Source organism: Ambystoma mexicanum, chromosome 1q, assembly GCF_040938575.1.
Source record: "Ambystoma mexicanum isolate Mex_15411 chromosome 1q, UKY_AmexF1_1, whole genome shotgun sequence".
NCBI classification, from domain to species: Eukaryota; Metazoa; Chordata; class Amphibia; order Caudata; family Ambystomatidae; genus Ambystoma; species Ambystoma mexicanum.
In genome coordinates, this window is record NC_090922.1 from 1,121,379,669 (window position 1) to 1,121,399,824 (window position 20,156).

Below are 20,156 nucleotides of genomic sequence, written 5' to 3' on the forward strand. Positions count from 1 at the left end.
TTGAAAATCACTAACTTGCAGTCTCTTTTCTGGTGTGAGGGCAGGTTCTTACCTGCTTCATCCTCTGCGCACTTTGGACTTCCTCAACCATAGATTTAAAGGGCAGTCCACCCAGTAATCCTGACTTAGTGCTTGGAGTACACGTTCGGGGTTCGCTCTGTCACCCCTTTTAACACCAGGAAGTAACTACAGCCAGTGCTGGGCATTGGGCTGTATTTTCCTAGATTCGGGATCTGGCAAAAGATTTCTCTGCGGATCTTGGAAATCCATTTGTCTCCTTCAAGTGTTTTGGTGTTTTTGACCTGCTTTAAACGTTGTCAAACCCAGAATTCAAGCCCATGGCCCTCATTCCAAGGTTTCTTCTTTTAATGGGGTGAGTGGAGCTTATATTATCTGGTATGCTATCTTGCTTTCGTATAGCACCTACTGCATAGTGTATGGTGTTGAAGCGTTTTGCCTGTCAGAGAGGCAAAGGAGGAGTACAATAGAACATTCTGCAGTGGGTGGGAGAAGCAAGGTCAGGTAGATAATTGGGATGAGGTCAAGGGATAGATAAGATGCACAGGAAGGCATGAGAATATAAGGGGGAGGGGCTATGAGTACAATTGGACCAAATTTACTGTGGGACTCAACTGTTTTCTATGGGGTGCAGCACCAAGGGGAGAGATCGTTGGAGAGGAGGTGTTCGCTGCGCCGGAGGTGGGAGGGGTCTGGAATTTACTCATTGCATGTTGAGCCTGGGTATTTTGAAGCACACCGACAGCAAAGCCCTTCCGCTTACTTCCCTAGATCTCCAACAACATTTGGGAGGGGTTGTATGTAAGAAATCTGAGTTTGAAAAGCTCCCTGAAAACCAAGGAAAAACCCTCAGATCTTTGGGATTTCATCATTATGTCATGGTTACTGGAACCCTAGGCATGTGTGCAAAGTGCTTAAGGACAGAAAGCCTGTCTATGTCCAGACATTGGGCCTCATCACGACTTCGGCGGTAACCCTTAAATCCGGCGGTAGCGCTATTACCGCCGGATTTAAGGGTCCGCCGAATCAAGGCTTTGGCGGATTTCAACCCAGCTCTGAGCTGGTGTGAAATCCGCTGAAAATTTGCGCTCATACCGCCGGCGGGAAATCCGCCGGCGGTATTATGAACGTGAAATTTCCCCATTGAGCCCAATGGGGAATGGAGCATTCCCGAATGGGCTCAATGGGGAATGGGGACTTCCAAGTCCGCCGAACTCGTGATCCCGCGCTATTAGCGCCGGGGTCTATGGCGGTCGCGCTAATAGCTAATAGCGCCGGCCCTACCGCCGAAGTCGTGATGAGGCCCATTGAGTCTTCCACAGTGTCATGATGAACCAAGAAACCATGCCCAAGAAAACCCAGTATGTGAAGCCCCTCTAATGATTCCCCTAAGCCCGAAAAGGCCACTTTGCAAATCACACACATTTTGGAGTCCAGTCCATGGGTGTGGCACAACACACACATGGCCCTCGAGCCCACTATAAAAAGGTGGCATCTTTTTGAACCCACTCAATAGTTCAGTATTACAGACAAGGGCTTACATACTCTTTTGTAGGACCTCTGGCAGCATATTGCAAGAATGGAGTGCCCTCCCTTGGATTTGTTTTCCAATGTAAATGAGGTTTGTTGGCTGAGTGGAACAGTCCCAGAAGGGAGTCCGAGCCGGCAAAAGTACAAGCCCAGAGTAACCCGCATAATGTGGCCCATCTGGGGGGCAGGTGCAGATTGTGCCTCCTTGCTCCAACTCTCTGGAGGACTTTGGAAGGGGTCAGCGACGTTCTATGGACAACATGTGATTGAGGCATGCATGTTGAAAGGAATGTCCTATCTGGCTGAGGGTGGGTCACCTGAGAAAGACAGAGCTCCAAGCTTATGAGCGATTAACTTGTGTCTGCTCAAATAATGATATGACTTCCTTTCTTTCAGTACCATGCGCTCCACCCCAACTCGCAGCCTTCGGCCACTATGACTCCAATTCCGCCACTGTGTCCTGGGCTCCCACAGGCAACGCAGAATCCTACACAGCAACTGCCGTCGGAGTCGTCAATGCATCCTGCCACACCGCTAACATAACATGCGTCATATCCGGCCTGCAATGTGGACAGCTGTACACAGTCTCTGTAGCTGCATATGACGGATCCGGCTACGGGTTAGTGAGCCCAGGGGTCGACATTAGAACAGGTGAGTTGGACAGCGATGGACTGTGATGTGTCTGCCTGCCTGCAGTGTTACTTAGGGTCAGCAGACGTCCCGGTTTTGCCGTGAGTGTCCTGGAATTGGGTGCTCTGTCCCCCGTTCTCGTGATTATTTTCCATTGGAAAATGCAGTGGTCCTCGGTTTTTGGTAGTAGGTCTTCATAGCTGGCAGGCAGGAATGCACAGTGCCACACACAAGAAATGCTGCATTTTACGAATTAAGATAGTGGTAGTTTGGGATAATGTATTATAATATGTGTTTATTAACCCTTAAACCTCCTTCTCCTCCAACTGCTACCAAAGTGTAGTGCCTTGACAGCCACTTTCAAAAGTTACTCCTACTTTAATGTTAGTTGCCCCCACACCCCCCGTTTTCACATTTTTAAATCTGGTCACCCTAGTGTTACTGTCCAATGCCTGCCTTACCTTCTTTGCTTTCTACTAACTTACTATTTCCGCCTTTAATATGACTTCCTGACCTCAAGTTCACATTCCTTTTTAGCCTTGTTTTGCTAACACTGCATCGCGTTATGTTAGGAATTTTACATACTGCGGCAAATGACCCCATAGCTGTTTCTGAGTGCTGAGGCTTGTCTGGAAGTTGGCTCTTTTATCTCTGCCCGCTTTTCCCCACTAATGCACCCCTTCCCTTACCTCCACAGATTACGTTCTGAATATGCTGGGCCTCTCATTAACATATGCAAATACCCTGCCATTTTTAAAATCATGACCTACCGCTGCTAAGACCAAACAGACATTCACATTGCTTTAATTATGCATAGTTAGCCAGTGATGTGCTTCCCTTTTAAATCGTTTCCTGCGTATGAAGGTAACAGGCACACAGTCAAGGATCTACTAACCCAATCATTTTGGATTTCTCTCTCTCACTTCTCAGCAACTGGATCCAGTAAACACCACATGAATATGGTTTCTCCTGGATTCAGCTGCTGACATATATGTTTTTATTTGACAATCAGGTAACCTATGCAAATGCCAGCCAGTAAATAGGTATCCTTTAAAGCACCATTGTAAAGGACTTTTTTAAATGTTTAACATGTATGCTTTTTTTAATTTAATACGGAGCCAAGATATGGTAATATCTTAACCGCGCTTCAACACAAAAAGGCTTTGCTGTTCCTACACATACTTTAAATAAGCACTCTCTCCATGCACTTTCAAAATGTATTTTATGAAAGTAAACACTTACCCTGTTTGTCCTTGTTTTTTTATAAAACACAGACAACAAACCATGAAGCCATATGGTTATCTCCTTAAACGCCATTTCAGAAATAATAAATCAGACCAGTTATTATTCTATGTAAGCTTTCCTACCACATGTGGTAGAATATTAAGCATATTTCCCAAGCACCATCACAACTAAAAATTGGCACGAATTTGCTAAAACACTGCTGTTTTGTAAACAGAAAATACACATTTTCCTATTTTCTGCACCTTCACAAATTATTTTTAAACATTACAAGCATTCTTTATCCATATGCATGTTTTTTTCTTTAAACAGTAACCCTAAATAGGAAGCCAACTGGTCATATCCTTAAAGATATCAGAAAGGACAGGAAAGTTACCCATTCTCAGAGGAGCAGAAAACACATCATTATTACTTTCCAGAGTCGTAAAATGTGCAACGAAGGAAACATGCCTCATGTGTGAAGATTGTTATCTTAAAACAAATTGTAACACATGACAAGGGGGTGTGATAAGAGACTGTGATCCTCTACCACAGCTGACTTCAGTAGTGACGAGGAAAAGGTCAGACTCTGTATCCAATTTGGGTGAGGTCAATTCAGTATATTTTTAACAGCAGCAGCTGTGGGGAATAACACAGCAATGAACACCAACGCAACACTTCAGACAAGTCTCGATCCTGCATACCGTCTACCCACAGTACATCACTTTATAAACTGCAGTCTAAGAGGACAGCATCATATATGCCTTCATCATAGAGGTTTTATCACTTTTCCCAATTATCACAACAGTGTTCTGATAGGAACGCAGCCAAAACCAGAGCTCTCCTGGAACACTCTCTAAACCAATAGTCTTCACACTGTGGGGCTGAAGGATGTCCAAAGTGAGTACAGTGACTACTTTTAATAGGAACTATAAGCAGATATACCATCTTGGGGGCACAGCAAAAATATCTTTACTTGAGGAGGGGCTTGCCAACAATATTTTTACTTAAGGGGGCTCAACATAATAAAGTTTGAATACCACTGCTCTACACCCTCTGAGTGTTATCAGCGCAGCTGCGTACTTTCATCCCCCCAATTAAGCCTGAAATCCCTTTTCAGTAGCTCCATTTAATGCTAGGTCAACATATATTAGGCTGGAAATTAGCTGTATGTGAAGAATTACATAAACAGGCATGTACTGCTGCTAGCAAGCATGTGGCTATAGACTCACATTTGCATGCTAAAACCGAAATCCATCTTGTTGGCAAGAGTACATAGTTCATGGGAGAGACCTCTAACTGTACCAGGCTGGATTATGAGGCCTATTCTTCTTTAAAGTAATACAGAATTGTCATCATTAATTTTTCTCATCAGGTCTTACATACACATACAGTACAAGTTAATATTCTCTTGACTCCTCATTTCATTCTACTTCATTTTCGCTCCACAGTAGCTTGCAAATTTCTGAATGTCTGCACCAAATGACGAATGCGAGATTCAGCCCATGTTCTGTTGTGATGTGGCCCATAAATGCCAGAACATCATGAGTGTGGAGCTGGGCGGTATATATGTATACCTCCAGAATTGTCATGCTCCTCTCTCTATACTCTATAACATTCGTTTTGGCTCCCATGTGGTGATCAGGCACCTCACGTGGGCCAAAACATAAAGGCAGCCACCAAAGACTATTTTCAACGAGAGGCCTCAGAATCTAATACAGGATGTAGAGAATGTTTAGTAGCCATGAATGAACACATGCTGCAGGCTTGAGAGTAATCCAGTCAACATGTGCCACTGACAAAGTCCCAGCCACAAAGTGTCTCAGTCAAAGCACTCTTTATGTGACAAAGCCTTCCAACGAGGGATGCACATACTAGCAATTTCCTAAAACCAGTAAACGCATTCATTAGCAATACTTTGAAGCACGTGATTACAAAGAAGCAAATAAAATATTTAGTGAGAGCAGTTCCATAAAGCAAGCAACTCATTATAAAGAATTAGGACATTCTTTGCAAAGGAACAGTAAGAGCACGCTGTTTAACAAAGGCTATCTACTAATATACTGTGCCTTTACTCCAAGCAATATATGCCATTTCTTCACTGCCTCTCAGCACGAATGCTCACAATACTGTAACCCACGTTGTTAGATGCCATCTAATGCACACAAGGTGCAGCTGTCATTGGGTCCAATACCAGATGGATGGCAAGCGAGATAAAGGATTACTCTTACTGTTTGGTGGGAGTCACTTGGTACTGTTACCTACTGTGCATCACCTGACTTTGCTAACTCGGTGATTAATGGTGAAACCACCTGGCGTTGCACTTTATCATAAATGATGTTCCCTGGAAAATAAGTGTGACTTTGCGAAAGGAACTCAGAATGACACACTGCACTTTCTATCCCATGCTGGTGGTTAGATAGTGTGTGCCTCACTATGTATGGAAAATGATGTGTTTCATAAATGACATGCGGGTTACTGCAGGGAAGGCAGTAACTGATAATAGGGCATTGCCGTTCCACACATACTGTGTGGTCTTTTGTCTGTGTACTTAATGTCTAGCATAAAAGGCATTCATGGAAAAATCATCTAATGCTTTTTATTGTTCATGATTCCGGCTGCAAGTTATACAGATCGTGCATTGAGTTGCTTGCAGAAAGAAGAAGCCAACATTGCGCTCACTGGCCATGATGCTGGCTATGAATCCCCATTTTATGCTTATGGAGCATGACGTTTCTAAGACAGGACTGTTAAATGTATTAGAAAAGTGGAGTAATTGATTCAGTGTCACTGTTGTAATACAAGTGTGGCCTGTGTTTTTAATTAATTGTGACACAATTGTATGACTTTTAAACCTATGACAAATAAATGTTGTATTACGGATATTCTATTTCCTGTTCATTGGCATAGAAAATCACCATAGCAGCCTGAAAGGATTTAGCATTAACTGGTGACCTCATATTACTTGTGACGAATTTTGATATTTGCTCCCAATTTGAATTATAATGTAAAAAACCTATCATACCTTCCCTATGATGACTTTATGAACTTCTGCACTGTTTTGTAGCACCGTGCAGTCCACTGAATGTGCAGTCAACAGTCATCTGTGACACAAATGCACTGCTTGTGACATGGGATGAAAGTGACGGGGCTACTTCGTACATTGCGACAGCAGTTGGAACAAGTGGACAAGTGCTTCAAATCACTACGAATAACACACATTGTGACATCCGGGGTCTTCAATGTGGTGAATCTTACAACGTGACTGTGGTGGGCACATACCAGGATTACCAAAGTCCACTGAGCGAGACAGTGACATCGCGGGCAGGTAATGTTAAGAAGTGGTTTTGCTTTCTTTACTGTATACAAGTCATGTGAACCTTGTAAATTGTGTCCGTGTTTGTATGAGTTTGCCTTAATGGGAATGGCCCACAGTGCACACACGTATTCTCAGCACCTTTCTTTTCCTGTAGCTTGTGAGGCTGTGTATTCTTCGTATCTATGTGCCCTATTCCTTGTCTCTTAGCACCTTTGGTATGGCTTGCCAATCATTCTTTTTTCACGTTGAGAGAGTTTCCTTGAGGAGGACCCCAAGGTTCCTCACTTGCCCTTGTTTCTAAATGTTCTCTTGGCAGCTCTCACCTACTAGTTTGGGGGAACTGTTGGTTTCACAGCGAAGACCGGCATACTATTCTTTTATTTCTTTCTGTTATTATTATTATTATTTATTATTTGTAATTCTTGTATAGAATTACTCGCCCATGGGCCTGAAAGGGCACAAAAAGACAAAACAAGACACACACACAACAAAAAGCCAGGCAAGGTACAGGGGACCATGGTCTAAGCTGATGAAACAGTTGCCTGGGACCTAATCTAGATCTAAATTGAAAAAATGGGTTTTAAGACTTTTCTTGAACTCGCGGCGAGACTTGGCATGCCTGAGTTCGAGCGGAAGTTTATTCCAGGATAAGGGAGCCTGGCCATCAAATGTGGAGGCGCCAAAGGTTTAGAGATTATACCTTGGCCTGATGGGGCCCTTCATCAATGGATTCATTAAACATGCTTTATAATCTCTGAAACAGTGTGTATAGGCAGATGAATTCAGGTGACATCACATGTCTTACATTGACTTACATGAACTATGCCCTGTGTATCTGACACCACAGGAGTTAAGAAAAGAGAGACCCCCTTCAATATGTCCTGAAACAAATAGTGTGAACAAAATACCAAACCCAGTACTAATAGACACACCACAACCAACCTTCATTAACTGTGCCCAGTGGTTGCATATAACACCACATGAGTTAAGAAGAGAATCACCCATCAATATGTTCCCCAGCAGACGGCGTGATCAATATAGATCAATATACCAAAGCCCACACTAGTGAACGAGCCACAAATGTCATTGCAAATTGAAGCAATAGAGTCGACTATGAGGTGCAATGCCCCATACCGAAATCCATCCACTATATAAATAATTGCCCGGCAACCCACTGATCCTATGTTTCTTCTCATCCCTCCTCTTCTTGTACATTTTTCTTTGTTACCCAAACTCCAATGAGTAGCCTTTCCATATTTTTAGAGCTCCCCCTTTCCATCTTTTCTGCAACTTAACTTTTAGTCCCGCCGGCCTCTCAGTGAACACTCAAGGTCCTTGATTATCCACATCTGGATTAGACCCCGGGACTATGGTATTATTGCAAAATACCACTGGTATCATCCAGCTGTTTTATGATAAAGCCCAATGCCTAAAATGACAAGAATGTGTCTGATCTGCCTCCTGTTTAGCAGAAAAGGTGAATAGATGAAACATTTCAGCATCATCGTGGAGGCTAATTCTAGGGCCAGTATTCACAAGATTATTGAGTTACTCCCATACGATCTGATGCGCATGTGCTATTAACTCTGGGCGAACGGAAGTTGCACAACCTCGCATTATTGTACAGAGGTCTCAAATTACAGGAAGGGGGGTGCATTTCTTCCCTACGGACGTATTTCCTTCTTAATATGCTCGGGACCGTCCAACCCACGCAGGGATGCAGAAGCACCGGGGCGGGTCTATTAAGAGTTGAACTGCGCAACACAATGCATGGCGGCTGTGAAAGGCAATGTTTAGTGTAAGGCAGGGATCTTCAACCTTTAGCTCGCCAGATGTTTGGGACTACAACACCCATTAGCCCTGCTGAGCATAGACCATGGTGAGGGATCATGGATTATCCTTTAGCTCTCCAGAACATCTGGAGGGCCAAAGGAGTCTAACTCGGAAATCTCGGGCAGCTTTGTGTTCATTCATGATCTGTCGCCCTTTGGCCTGCCGGTATGAGAAAGAAGTGGTTGCCTGGCGCATCTATTAAGCTGTAGATCGACTATACCCGGAACATACATGTAAGATCATTTCTCTGTACAAATAGTAGAGCCAGCTGAGCAATGCTTTCCTCCCGCTTCCCTCACAGTGCCCTGTACGCCGGACCACCTGCATGCCGATGTCCAGTGTGAGAACAGCACCATCCTCGTCACTTGGAGCACCATCAGCGGGGCTGCGTCCTACATTGCCACCGCACTAGGAAAGGATGGCGTGCCGGTGCTCTGCAACACCACAGACAGTCATTGCACCTTGGCAGGCCTCGCGTGCGGCAACAACTACTCCATCACTGTGCGGGCTTCGGACGGCGCCTGTGAGAGCATTGAGAGCAGCACCACATATTTCAATACAGGTACGTGCAGACCACCATGTCTCCTAGAGCCTCGTTTTCATCCACATCACCTGTTTGTCAAGGATTCTTCTGAGGGTGCTGCACCTTTTTCTACGTTTCTCCATTTCCAACATGTTATTTCACCCAACTCTTGCATCGGTGGAGATCATTCTCTCTGATGAAAGGTCCTCTGGGGTTATATATCTGCAACATTGGAAAATTGCATGTGTGTGTCAAGGAAAAGGTGCCATCACCTTCAATAAGAACATTATACATGGTCTTATTGAATGTAAACTTTAATTGTGACCTTTTCAAGTTACACGTAGAAGGAAAGTGGCTTCAGCATGCAAGTTCAATAGCACAGCATGATGGTGAGGTATTGCTGGTGACACGCTATATCCTCTGCATGCAAGTTCAATAGCACAGCATGATGGTGAGGTGTTGCTGGTGACACGCTATATCCTCGGCATGCAAGTTCAATAGCACAGCATGATGGTGAGGTGTTGCTGGTGACACGCTATATCCTCTGCATGCAAGTTCAATAGCACAGCATGATGGTGAGGTGTTGCTGGTGACACACTATGTCCTCTGCATGCAAGTTCAATAGCACAGCATGATGGTGAGGTGTTGCTGGTGACACGCTATATCCTCTGCATGCAAGTTCAATAGCACAGCATGATGGTGAGGTGTTGCTGGTGACACGCTATATCCTCGGCATGCAAGATCCATAGCACAGCATGATGGGGAAGTGTTGCTGATGACACACTATATCCTCAGCATGCAAGATCCATAGCACAGCATGATGGGGAAGTGTTGCTGATGACACACTATAACCTCCTTGATGTCAATGGGAGCCAGCTATTCAATGGGCCCATTGTTACTCATGTAATGATTGGTGGCAGCCTGATGCAGAAAAGGCCAAGTGATGTGGAGCAACTCGTTTGCATGAAGAATTTGTAGAAGGTGCTCTTGGCAATGAATGAGTTCATACTGAGTAGTAGACACGTGGGATAAAGTTCATTATGGCGTAATTAATGTATGTTTGCAGGGCTCTCAAGTGTCCCATGGCCATGCGTGAGAAGGCCACCCAACCCTGTATTTGCTTTGAATTCTGGGACGTGTAGTTTTCCTTTCTTTCAAATGCTACACATCACATAATCTAAAGAGAAAAAAAAACAGAACTAGAGGGCCTTCTCACATATGCCCACGGAAAACTTGAAAGCTCTGATGTTTGGGGGGAGGGGATATACAAAAATAAGATACGCAAATCAGGCTTTTAGCCTTCTTAAAGGTGGCTGAAAATGTTGGGGCAGAAATGCTTTCGTTTGCTAAGTATCACGAATCGAGAAGCCTAGGAACCGGAAGGTTTACCTTGAAATGGACAAGTAACTTGGAAAGCCACTGACCCAATGGAAATATACTGGATGACAGTGTCGAGTCTATACATAAATCCTGTCTATTTTGCCTAACTTGTGGGATGTCTGCTTTCCTCGCTCAGTGCCCTGCCGACCGCAGATTGTTTCCGCCGACTACGTCTTGCAAACGGCCTCTGTGTTTTGGCAGCCGTGTGACGGGGCCACCTCCTACACAGCAACCGTGGAGGGGAGCAATGGCGACATAGCAACCTGCATCACGACCGCAACCTTTTGCGACATTCCAAATATTCTCTGTGGGCAGGTGTATGTGGCCCATGTCACGGCCAAGAACGAAATGTGCAACATCAGATCCAACTACACCAAGGAAATCATCACAGGTAAATGGCAGCATCCGGTCCTTTCTCACTCGCTCAGCATTCGACTGCAGTAATAAGATGGACGTACATGCAAAACCCAGCAGGTACTATTGCTCCTTGGCTCGGGGCAGGGGTGGCCTTAGCGGCGGCAGCGCCCCATGCGGCAAAACAAGAATGTGGCCCCTGGTCATGTGTGGGGTAGGCACATTTTTCAATAGGCACCTATGCAAAAGCATCAGCACCCTATTATTATTAAATGCACCCCGCTCCCGAGAGCCAGGCGCATTTAATTTCAGGGTGCCTCCCGCGCACCACGCAAGCTCGGGGGAGAACTTGAAAGACTCACCCCCCCGCACTCCCCCCCCGAGCTGGCGTGGCGGGGCCTGATGACACTTCGGGCGGTCCTGCCCTAAGGCCGGGCCTGGCTCAGAGGTTCCATGTTGAAATGTCAACTGCAGTGAAGCGCATTAACCGTATGAGTTTCTTTGTTGATTCCCTATATTTTGATTTTGAACTTTATATTTTTTTGTTATTTAGCATTTATTTTAGAATCAGGGCTGGTCCTCGCTTTACCTTGTGGATTACCACACTACCTGCAGTATTGCTTTTGGACTAATCTCTCCTCTCCAGGTTTCCAGATGTGCTTCTGGAGCAACTTCTTATCCCCATATTCTCCCCATGTGAACCTCCAGGTTTCCAGATGTGCTTCTGGAGCAACTTCTTATCCCCATATTCTCCCCATGTGAACCTCCAGGTTTCCAGATGTGCTTCTGGAGCAACTTCTTATTCCCCATATTCTCCTGAATTGAACCTCCAGGTTTCCAGATGTGCTTCTGGAGCCACTTCTTATCCCCATATTCTCTCCACGTGAACCTTCAGGTTTCCAGATGTGCTTCTGGAGCAACTTCTCATCCCCATATTCTCCCCATGTGAACCTCCAGGTTTCCAGATGTGCTTCTGGAGCAACATATTATCCCCATATTCTCCCCGTGTGCATGTAGCACTAAATAATGCAGATTTTATTGCTGGTGCTGTAACTCCTCCCCACCTTTTGGCTACTTTTCATTGGCAGCAAACTAATTGGCATTGTGTTACTGAGTGAATATATTTACTGTCAATGTTTTAAAATGTCCAGGCTGGAACCCGGCAGTGCCTCGGGGGTCCGGCCTAACAGATGCACTTTGTGACCAGATATCACACTAGCCACAAGCCTCCCACCGTCAGTTCTCACAGCAAGTCGTTTTGGGGTGCTAGAGCCCTGCCACACTTCTCCATAGATAGAAGGCCTTTCTGGTGGCAAGGGGCCATGCCTATTCTTTTTAGACCTGCAAGGACACTGGTAACCACACTTTGGACGTTTTAAAGATCAGTCAGGTGGAACTGAGACCGGTCTACAGTGGTTGCTTTTTTGGTTTTGTTTAGAATCTCCATCGCATTGGCAGAACTATCTGGGGGTATGTAGGTAATATGGACATGAAGACCCACCTCTTTGATCATGGCAGTCATTTGGGAGTTCAAGGCCAAGTTACCAGTGGCAGCCCTTTCACCCCCATGGAGTGCAGAGAAAAAAGTGTTCACTTCTGTCTGTATGCATTAATTTTGTCACGCGCAGCGTGGCGGAAAATGTTGACTACATAAATAAATAATTGGCCTGCGTCGCATCATGGCTGGGCCTGACCACACAGAGGGGCGCGTCCCATTCCACGCAGTTTTCCTGGAGTATGTAGGCTCCGTGCACTTTACATAACCTATTATGTAGGAGACTGGCAGAGCGCTAGAGCTATTACTACGCCTGTCTTCATTTATGCGCAAACAGTGCAGTGTCTGTAGGCACTTCTGCATGCGGCACAGTAACAGCATTTACAAATGTACATTGGCTGTTTGGAAGACAATGACATTCATTATGAGTGTGGGTGGGGTGATGGGTGCATACACGCGTCTCCACCTTCTCACTTAGTTCAGAGTAAAGCCATGGCGTGGTCGGCTAAGCTGCCAGAAAACAAAGTAGATAGCAGCAGAGCCACGTGCCCGTGGCAGCCTTGCTTGCCGTGCTTTAACTTGCAGACCCAATTGAGTCCGACTCTGACTCCGAACGATAAGTAGTACTAAGTGTGTGTAGAGAAGAGAACTATGTGCCTCCAGCCCAGCCAGTACCACGGCTGGACTACTAGCACATTCATGGACCACAGGACCAGCAGTAGTCCAGCTGCTGTACGGCCTCCCTGCATGGAGGAGCCCTGCCCTGGACCCAGCTTTCGATAGTTGAAGGGAGACGGAGAGAGGTGAACTGAAGTCTCTTGTGGCCTGGCCCGGCTGGGCCCTCGTCCAAGTCCACCTGCCGTTGCACTGTGTGTCTGACTGACTGCCCAAGGGTGATGAGAGTTAGGCCTCCAATGCTTCTTCCCAAACTAGTAAGCGCTACTGTGTGAGCAGCGGAATGGTGTGGTGCAGGCAGATGTGCTTATCCGCCTACAACATCCATACAGCTTAATTTTTGTAAAGTAAGGTTTTGTAGTTGTATGAGGGAGATCCCATTTGATAGCATTAGCTATTGAGTTTCATGGCTATAAAGTTTGAGCAGTTGAGAGAAGGCGCTTAGCTTACCAAGACGAGCTGAAGATGGTTTGCGTGCCAGAATGTATGTCCCCTTTGGTTGGTTCATGTAAGGAAGGCTTTTGAAATCTTTGTGACAATTCACAAAAGACAGCATTTGCCTGAGGTCACCACCACCAAACTGTGCGGGCATGGCGGTTTGTGAAGATGTGACACGCCATGTCCACCTGGCACCCTTTTAAACCCACACATGAAGAAAGGGAAGCAGTCCTAAATCTTTGAAGTTTAACACTGCATTTAAAAAAAGACCCTCACAATGATGTCAAACTGTGGGCAAGGTGAACACTTTTCAGTGAAAATTTGACAAAAGTGAAGTTTCTTATTATGTGATTGCTCTTGTAACAAATGTGACTTACGCTCTTCTGGGGGGTGAACACTACCAGAGACGCGTGGGGTGAACACTACCAGAGACGCGTGGGGTGAACACTATCAGAGACGCGTGGGGTGAATACTACCAGAGACGCGTGGGGTGAACACTACCAGAGACGCGTGGGGTGAACACTACCAGAGACACATGGGGTGTTGACATCTCCAGCTCTTAGCCGTAATAACTCTGTATCAATGTTCCCTCTAAGCTGTGCGCATGTGCGCTTGCCCAGCTTCCTTCTGGGTGCCGCTCAGAAGAATTTTAGCAGCGCACACAGACAATTCTCACCTATTCAAAAAGATTTAATAAGGCACAAGCCACAGCAATTACCTGAAATTTTCTCTCTCATAAAATAAGCAAATAGTCTTGATATACTGCTCGTTTTCATTTGCAAGGGTTGACGTAAACACCTAAAATCCCTGACAGCAAAATACCCACACAAGAGGTTAAAAATGAATATGAAAAACTGGCTCCATGAACAGAAGAATCTAACCAAGATATGCCTGCACTCATTAACCAAATAGTGGTCCCTCCCCACCCAGGACTCCTAAACTTCACTACCACTCTTTCACCTTATGACTAACTTCTGCCCCAGAACACAAAGCTACTACCGGACAACCTTGACGCTTCCTCTCTTGGCTCTGCGAAAGGTTAGCAAACGTGTAGCTACATCCACTTGTTTTATGTTTGTTGTAATATAACGTTCACGCGCCAGAATTTCTGTTACTCATTGTGCCTTACCAAAAGCATCACCCACAATATTTAATCGCACTACAAGCTCAAATATCAGATACTGACTGTAAGTAAACAGGCTACTCAGGTGTGTAACCTTATCCCATACTTCCTCTTCTTTGTACATATGTCACACCGGTGCTTTGAAGTGGCCCCCTTCCAAGTTTATGTATTAAAACACTCAAATATTAATTTTCCCTGTGAGGATTTTGAGAAGACTATCATTACCCTATAAGTGGAGAGGAACATTGCAATATCATTTACGTTGCCTACAAGGGATAATGGGTATGGCCTATGCCTGGAATTACTCGTCCATAGTATCAGGGCACTGGAGTTTCAGACAGGAGAATGCTTTTCACACAACCTGCATCGTTTGCAAGTGTTCAGAGTCCCTTGGGCATAGATCTTCACACATTATATGCTAACTCAGTGTTATGCAAAGACGGTTTCAATTAGCACTTGTGTAATCCTACGCAATGATATAAGGGTGGGGTACATTGCAAACAATCTTGTATGCTCTGCAAAAGGATTGTATACATGCAGAGTTACTACATTCTTAAAAATTCAGATAATATGTTGAGGCATTAAATATGCCTTGCATGCAAAGTATTGTGGGTCTGTAAATTTCCCAGTGGATGTTTACTACTACAATCCCTCACTTTTTACAGTGCTCTCTCAACTGGTATTGGAGGCTAGTACAGGGGCCGGGGAAGGGTATGGGTGGAACAGCACAGGTCATCACTCCTTGCGTGTGATGAACAAAGCAGCACATTTAAAAAACCAAGGCAAACATTTTGGCAGTTTACTAAAGGAAATGTGTTGCTTGTTTGATATGATATGATATATGACATTTATAATGCGCCTATACACAGGTGTTTCAAGGCGCAACGAAGCAAGGGGGGGGGAACAATGGGAGGACAAACAACGATCCTACTAGGCCAGGTGTCATTCAGATCGCGCAAGTGCATGGGAAGGGGGGAAAGGAAAAGTGCGCAGGGGGAAGGGACAGGGGAAGTGCAGTACATGGGAAGTGGAATACATATGATACAAACAGCCAGCTAGTGGCAAGTGCAAGGAAGTGCAGACGTAAGTGCTAGTAAGGGGACTGAAAGGATACAGAAAACGGTCCTCAAGTGCAGGGGTTGCCAGGGAGGCAGTGCAGGTGGGTAACTGACGGGGCCTGGGCCAGAGATCAAAAGGGTGGCCAGGTAACCAGGGCAATTACGGTCAGGAATTCAGCAAGGGAGGGGAGGAGAGAAAACAGAAGCAAAGATGAGGGTTTTGAGGTGTTTCCGGAACCGGAGATGGTTCTCCTCAAATTTCAGGGAGGCAGGAAGGCTGTTCCAGAGAGAGGCCCCTCCTGAAGAGAGTGATCTGCCACCAACTCGTTGCTTGGAGAAGTGACTGACCCTAAGGGAGTTGGAGGCAGATGAGCGAAGAGCTCGAGAAGGGAGATATTTAGGTAGAGAGAGTTGAAGGTATTTCGGTCCCTGACCCCAGAAGGCCTTGTGTACAATGCAGAGGGTTTTGAACTTAATCCTTGCAGCCACTGGGAGCCAGTGCAGAGATTTCAGTCCTGGAGAGATACGATCCCTGGGCTTGAAGCCAAGGACAAGTCTCGCAGTCCAGTTCTGGATAAGTTGCAGAGGACGGAGAGTACAGGCAGGCAGATTTAGATAGAGGCTGTTACAGTAGTCCAGCTTGGAGAGGACCAGGGCTCTGGAGACAGTGAGCTTCTGGGGGAAGGAGAGGAAAGGAAGAATACCTCTAAGGAGGTGCAGCTGGTAGTGTGACTTCTTGGAGACGTCGGAGATGTGAGGGGAGAAGGAGAGTGCAGAGTCAAAGATGACCCCGAGATTTTTAGCCTTGCAGATGGGAGTGGGAGGAGGGCCAAGAGAGGCCGGCCAGAAAGCTGCAGGGAAGGAGGGAGTGGGTGTGCCGATAAGTAGAATCTCAGTCTTGCTGGCATTAAGGCAGAGGTCGTTGGCGGCACACCATTCCTGAATGGCAGACAGACAGTCAGAGATGAGGGAAGGAGATGAGGAGGCTGAGGGTAGCCTGAAAATGAGCTGGGTATCATCAGCATAGCACTGAAAGTTGGGGCAGAGAGCGGCGTTGCGGTGGGCAAGGAGTGCCAGGTATTGGTTGAACAGCCAGGGAGAGAGGTTTGATCCCTGGGGGACACCACAGGTAGAGAAAAAGATGTCAGAAAGGAAGGACCCAAGTTGGACCTGGGAGGGTCGGTCGGAGAGGAAAGAAGTCAGCCAAGCCAGGGCCTGACCAGTGATACCCAGGTTATCACGGAGACGGTTGAGCAGGATGGCATGGTTGACCGTGTCAAAGGCAGAAGAGAGATCAAGCAAGATGAGAACGCAAGGGGTGTTAGAGTCGAGGATGGTGAGCAGGTTTGCTGAAGAATAGGAAATTCTAGTATCCGTCTAGATGATTCTATGTGATATTTCCATATTTGAAAGACCGAACACAAAAAATACTGTTTTTTTCTGGCCCTTTTTGTGTTGGCTTTAAAATGCCAAAATATCACATACTGCCCCTGCAACTTGATCCCTTCCCCATCCTCACCCTTTCCCAGTGGTTGTCCTGTTAATCAGGGTTTTAACCCCACAAATACCCCATTTCACTACCCACCACCCCCTTCCCAGAATAACACACACTCCCCACAATACATACACAGATACACACTCACCTGACACTCTTGCAACGGCTCCTCTGGGTCTCGCCATGCATGTCAGCCCCTGCGCACACTTGTGTGCGGCAGGGGCATGACAGTTCGATTTAGAAATACCGCTCTGTGAGGTCACAGAGCGGTCTAAATTGATCTTTTTTTCCAGTAAAGTTAAAAGAATTTTTTCACTTAACACCGTCTAGACAACAGCACCCCCTTTTTCTTTCCATGCTCAGCTGCTGAGGGCCTTTCAATATAACCATGTGTTCTGTGTGTATTGTCTCTAGCATCTCCTTGCATCTTATTTAACTGATTAAGAATTACAAAAGAGGGATACATAGTTACAGAAAAAGGCACTGAATCAGTTGTATCTCTGATGAATTGATGCTATCAACTTAAACGGCATATACATGTGATTTTCTTCAACAGGGCTCTATAATAAACCTCAGTAAGGCTCTTGTTTACATTTGATCTAGACTGTGGTGCTGAAGTGTGGGCAAAACGAATGACTTTATTATGTGCCATTTAATTTTACTCCCTATGTCAGGGGTAGAAGCAGGGCTCTAATCAGATTTTGCTTCCTACCTGGAGTCAAATGATTTTTGAGGGAGTAAAAAAGCTATTAGCTTTGCCAATAGGCATACTTTCTGTGTATTAAAAGATGTTCTTTCCCCTTAAAATTCCTCTTCAGATCTGGCTTTAATATTATTGGAGTTCCTTCTGGTCACTCATTTAGTAAAATATCAGTGGAGCTTTGTGGGTTGAAACAATGATAAGCTTGATAAGCTTGTTCCAGTTACAGGGAGGAAGGTGAGTAAGGAGGGTAACAAGCTTCTACTCCCTCTGGTGCATGTCTCTGAGTTATAAGGTTGGTGTTATCGATACCCACAAAACAACATAATGTGGATAGTAAGCAGAGGCACAGGAATTTTTGATTATCATATTCTGAGGTGCAGTTATTTTGATGCAATTATCATCCTCACACATTATTAGAAGCCTGTTCTCCTGGGCCTTGAATTACTTCATTAAAGTGGCACTTGAACTCTGATCAGCATATTTTTTGACACATTGCTTTTAATTGCCATTAATCCATCAACAAATGTTGTATTCTTTCGGAATTTCTTGACAGACACCTCAGATATGACACGACATATTTGTGTTTTGGAATACACGTGACATGAGTGATTTTCCAGTGGCATAAAACATACATTTTTCTCTGCATAGAAGTACGTTTGCAAGGTACTTTGGCAGATGTTTGGACTGGATCAGTTTTCTGTATAATCACATGACATTTTATTTAAGCCTATGTGTTTGGAAAAAGTGTCTTAAGATTTGTAAAGAATTGCAGTGGCTGGGAAGAAGACACTCCTTTTCAAACTCTCTTCTGCGATGGTAGTTCATTAAATATGCATGCTTACAAAGTGGCTTACCTCATTAGTCAGTTGTGCACATAGAAAATAATGTGCGCACATCAGTCAACCAGTTCCGCACATAGAAGAAAATAATTAGAGGGAACATTGCTCCGTATGTGTTTTGCTTAACAGCTTTTCCCTGTGTGACTCCTATTCTGTCATTTTTACATGAAAAAAAATCATGCTCGTGGAGATGAGGTGCACAACATCCGGTGATGATTGGCAATGAACTGTGTCGTTTTGCAGAGCCGCTGGGGTTGAGTAAACTGGTGTGTCAGTGAATCATTTAAGAAGGCTCACCTCATACTATAAAAACATGACTGACAGGTTCCGATCACTTCCGGATTCATGAAACCGCAGAACATTGCAATCTGAAATCTGTCCCTAATGGCTGTGCAGCTTCTTTGGCAAACCATGTTGAAGGCCATATTAAATTCAGAAACATTTGTGAAAGAAACAATGAACACATGGGGAATACAATTCATAATCTTGAAGGCTGTATTAGAGCATTATAGGCCCAGGCAGCCAGCCACGTAATAGCATGGAGACCATGTTAAAGGCTTGAGCAAAGTCATGTACATAGAGGTTTCAAGGCACATTGTTTAGTGGCAATGAACACAATGGGCCTCATTACGACCGTGGCGGAACGGGTTAAACGGCGCCGTAAAAGGCTGCGGCGCCGTTCAACCCGTTCCGCCACGTTACGAGGTCCCCTCGCGGGACACCGGGTCCCGTGAGGGGAAGAGGGAGCAAACAACGGGCCATCTCGTAATGGCCCGTTGTTTACTCCCTCTCCCATTCCCATTCAGCCCTATGGGGGCTGAAATGGGAATGGGGATGAACCGTGTCCGTGTCCTCGAGTGAGGAATTACCGGGCCACCCGAACTCGGAATGGTCCGGTAAGTCCTCATTCCGAGGACATGGACACGGATGCGGTTTTTCCGGCAGCCATGCCGCAAATTGCGGCATGGCTACCGGCATAACTTGTAATGAGGGCCAATGTGTTTAAATTCCTTCCTGGAGTACAGGAGTGTTCGGGCAAATAAGGGTTGTGTTTGGATGCTGTTCTAAGGCCGTGATCTTAGTAAACGTAGACTTTTGTCGTGGCGATGAGCCTGAGGATTTGATCCCAGCACTCGACTGCACTCATGAAGTAAAAGCAACCTGCAACTCCCGAGCCTGGCACTGATCTCTGGACGGGTTCTTCAGCTGTCAGAAAAGCAGTAGCTGTGCCAGAAAGACAGCCTTGCCCTGTGCCTTGACTTGGGCACTGCGCCTACCCCGTCCTGGTAGTGTTTGCTATCTGCTGCTTCTTTGAGAGACAGCTGAGCTCTCCTCTACCTGCCATCCCGTACCTCTGGCAGACTCCCTCCTGTAGAGTCCTTGCTTTACGTCATGGCAACGGCTCCTCCTGCCGTCAGCCCAACCTCCTGCCGGGCGTCGACACCCCTATTACACCTGCCGGGCTACAAGATGCTCTCCTGCCCAATAGATCCCTCTGTGAAGGACTCACTTTTGCCCCCAT

The 20,156-nt window shown here is 45.6% G+C and overlaps 1 protein-coding gene across 1 annotated transcript in view; it reads left to right on the forward strand.

Moving 5' to 3' along the window:
- The window catches only part of LOC138542778 (serine-rich adhesin for platelets-like), a 385,335-nt gene that overhangs the window by 266,552 nt on the left and 98,627 nt on the right, over nt 1–20,156 (forward strand). Inside the window, exons 42-45 of the mRNA XM_069641863.1 lie at nt 1,945–2,199; nt 6,467–6,727; nt 8,853–9,113; nt 10,591–10,845. Coding sequence (XP_069497964.1) covers nt 1,945–2,199; nt 6,467–6,727; nt 8,853–9,113; nt 10,591–10,845 — 1,032 coding nt within the window. The remainder of the gene's footprint in view (nt 1–1,944; nt 2,200–6,466; nt 6,728–8,852; nt 9,114–10,590; nt 10,846–20,156) is intronic.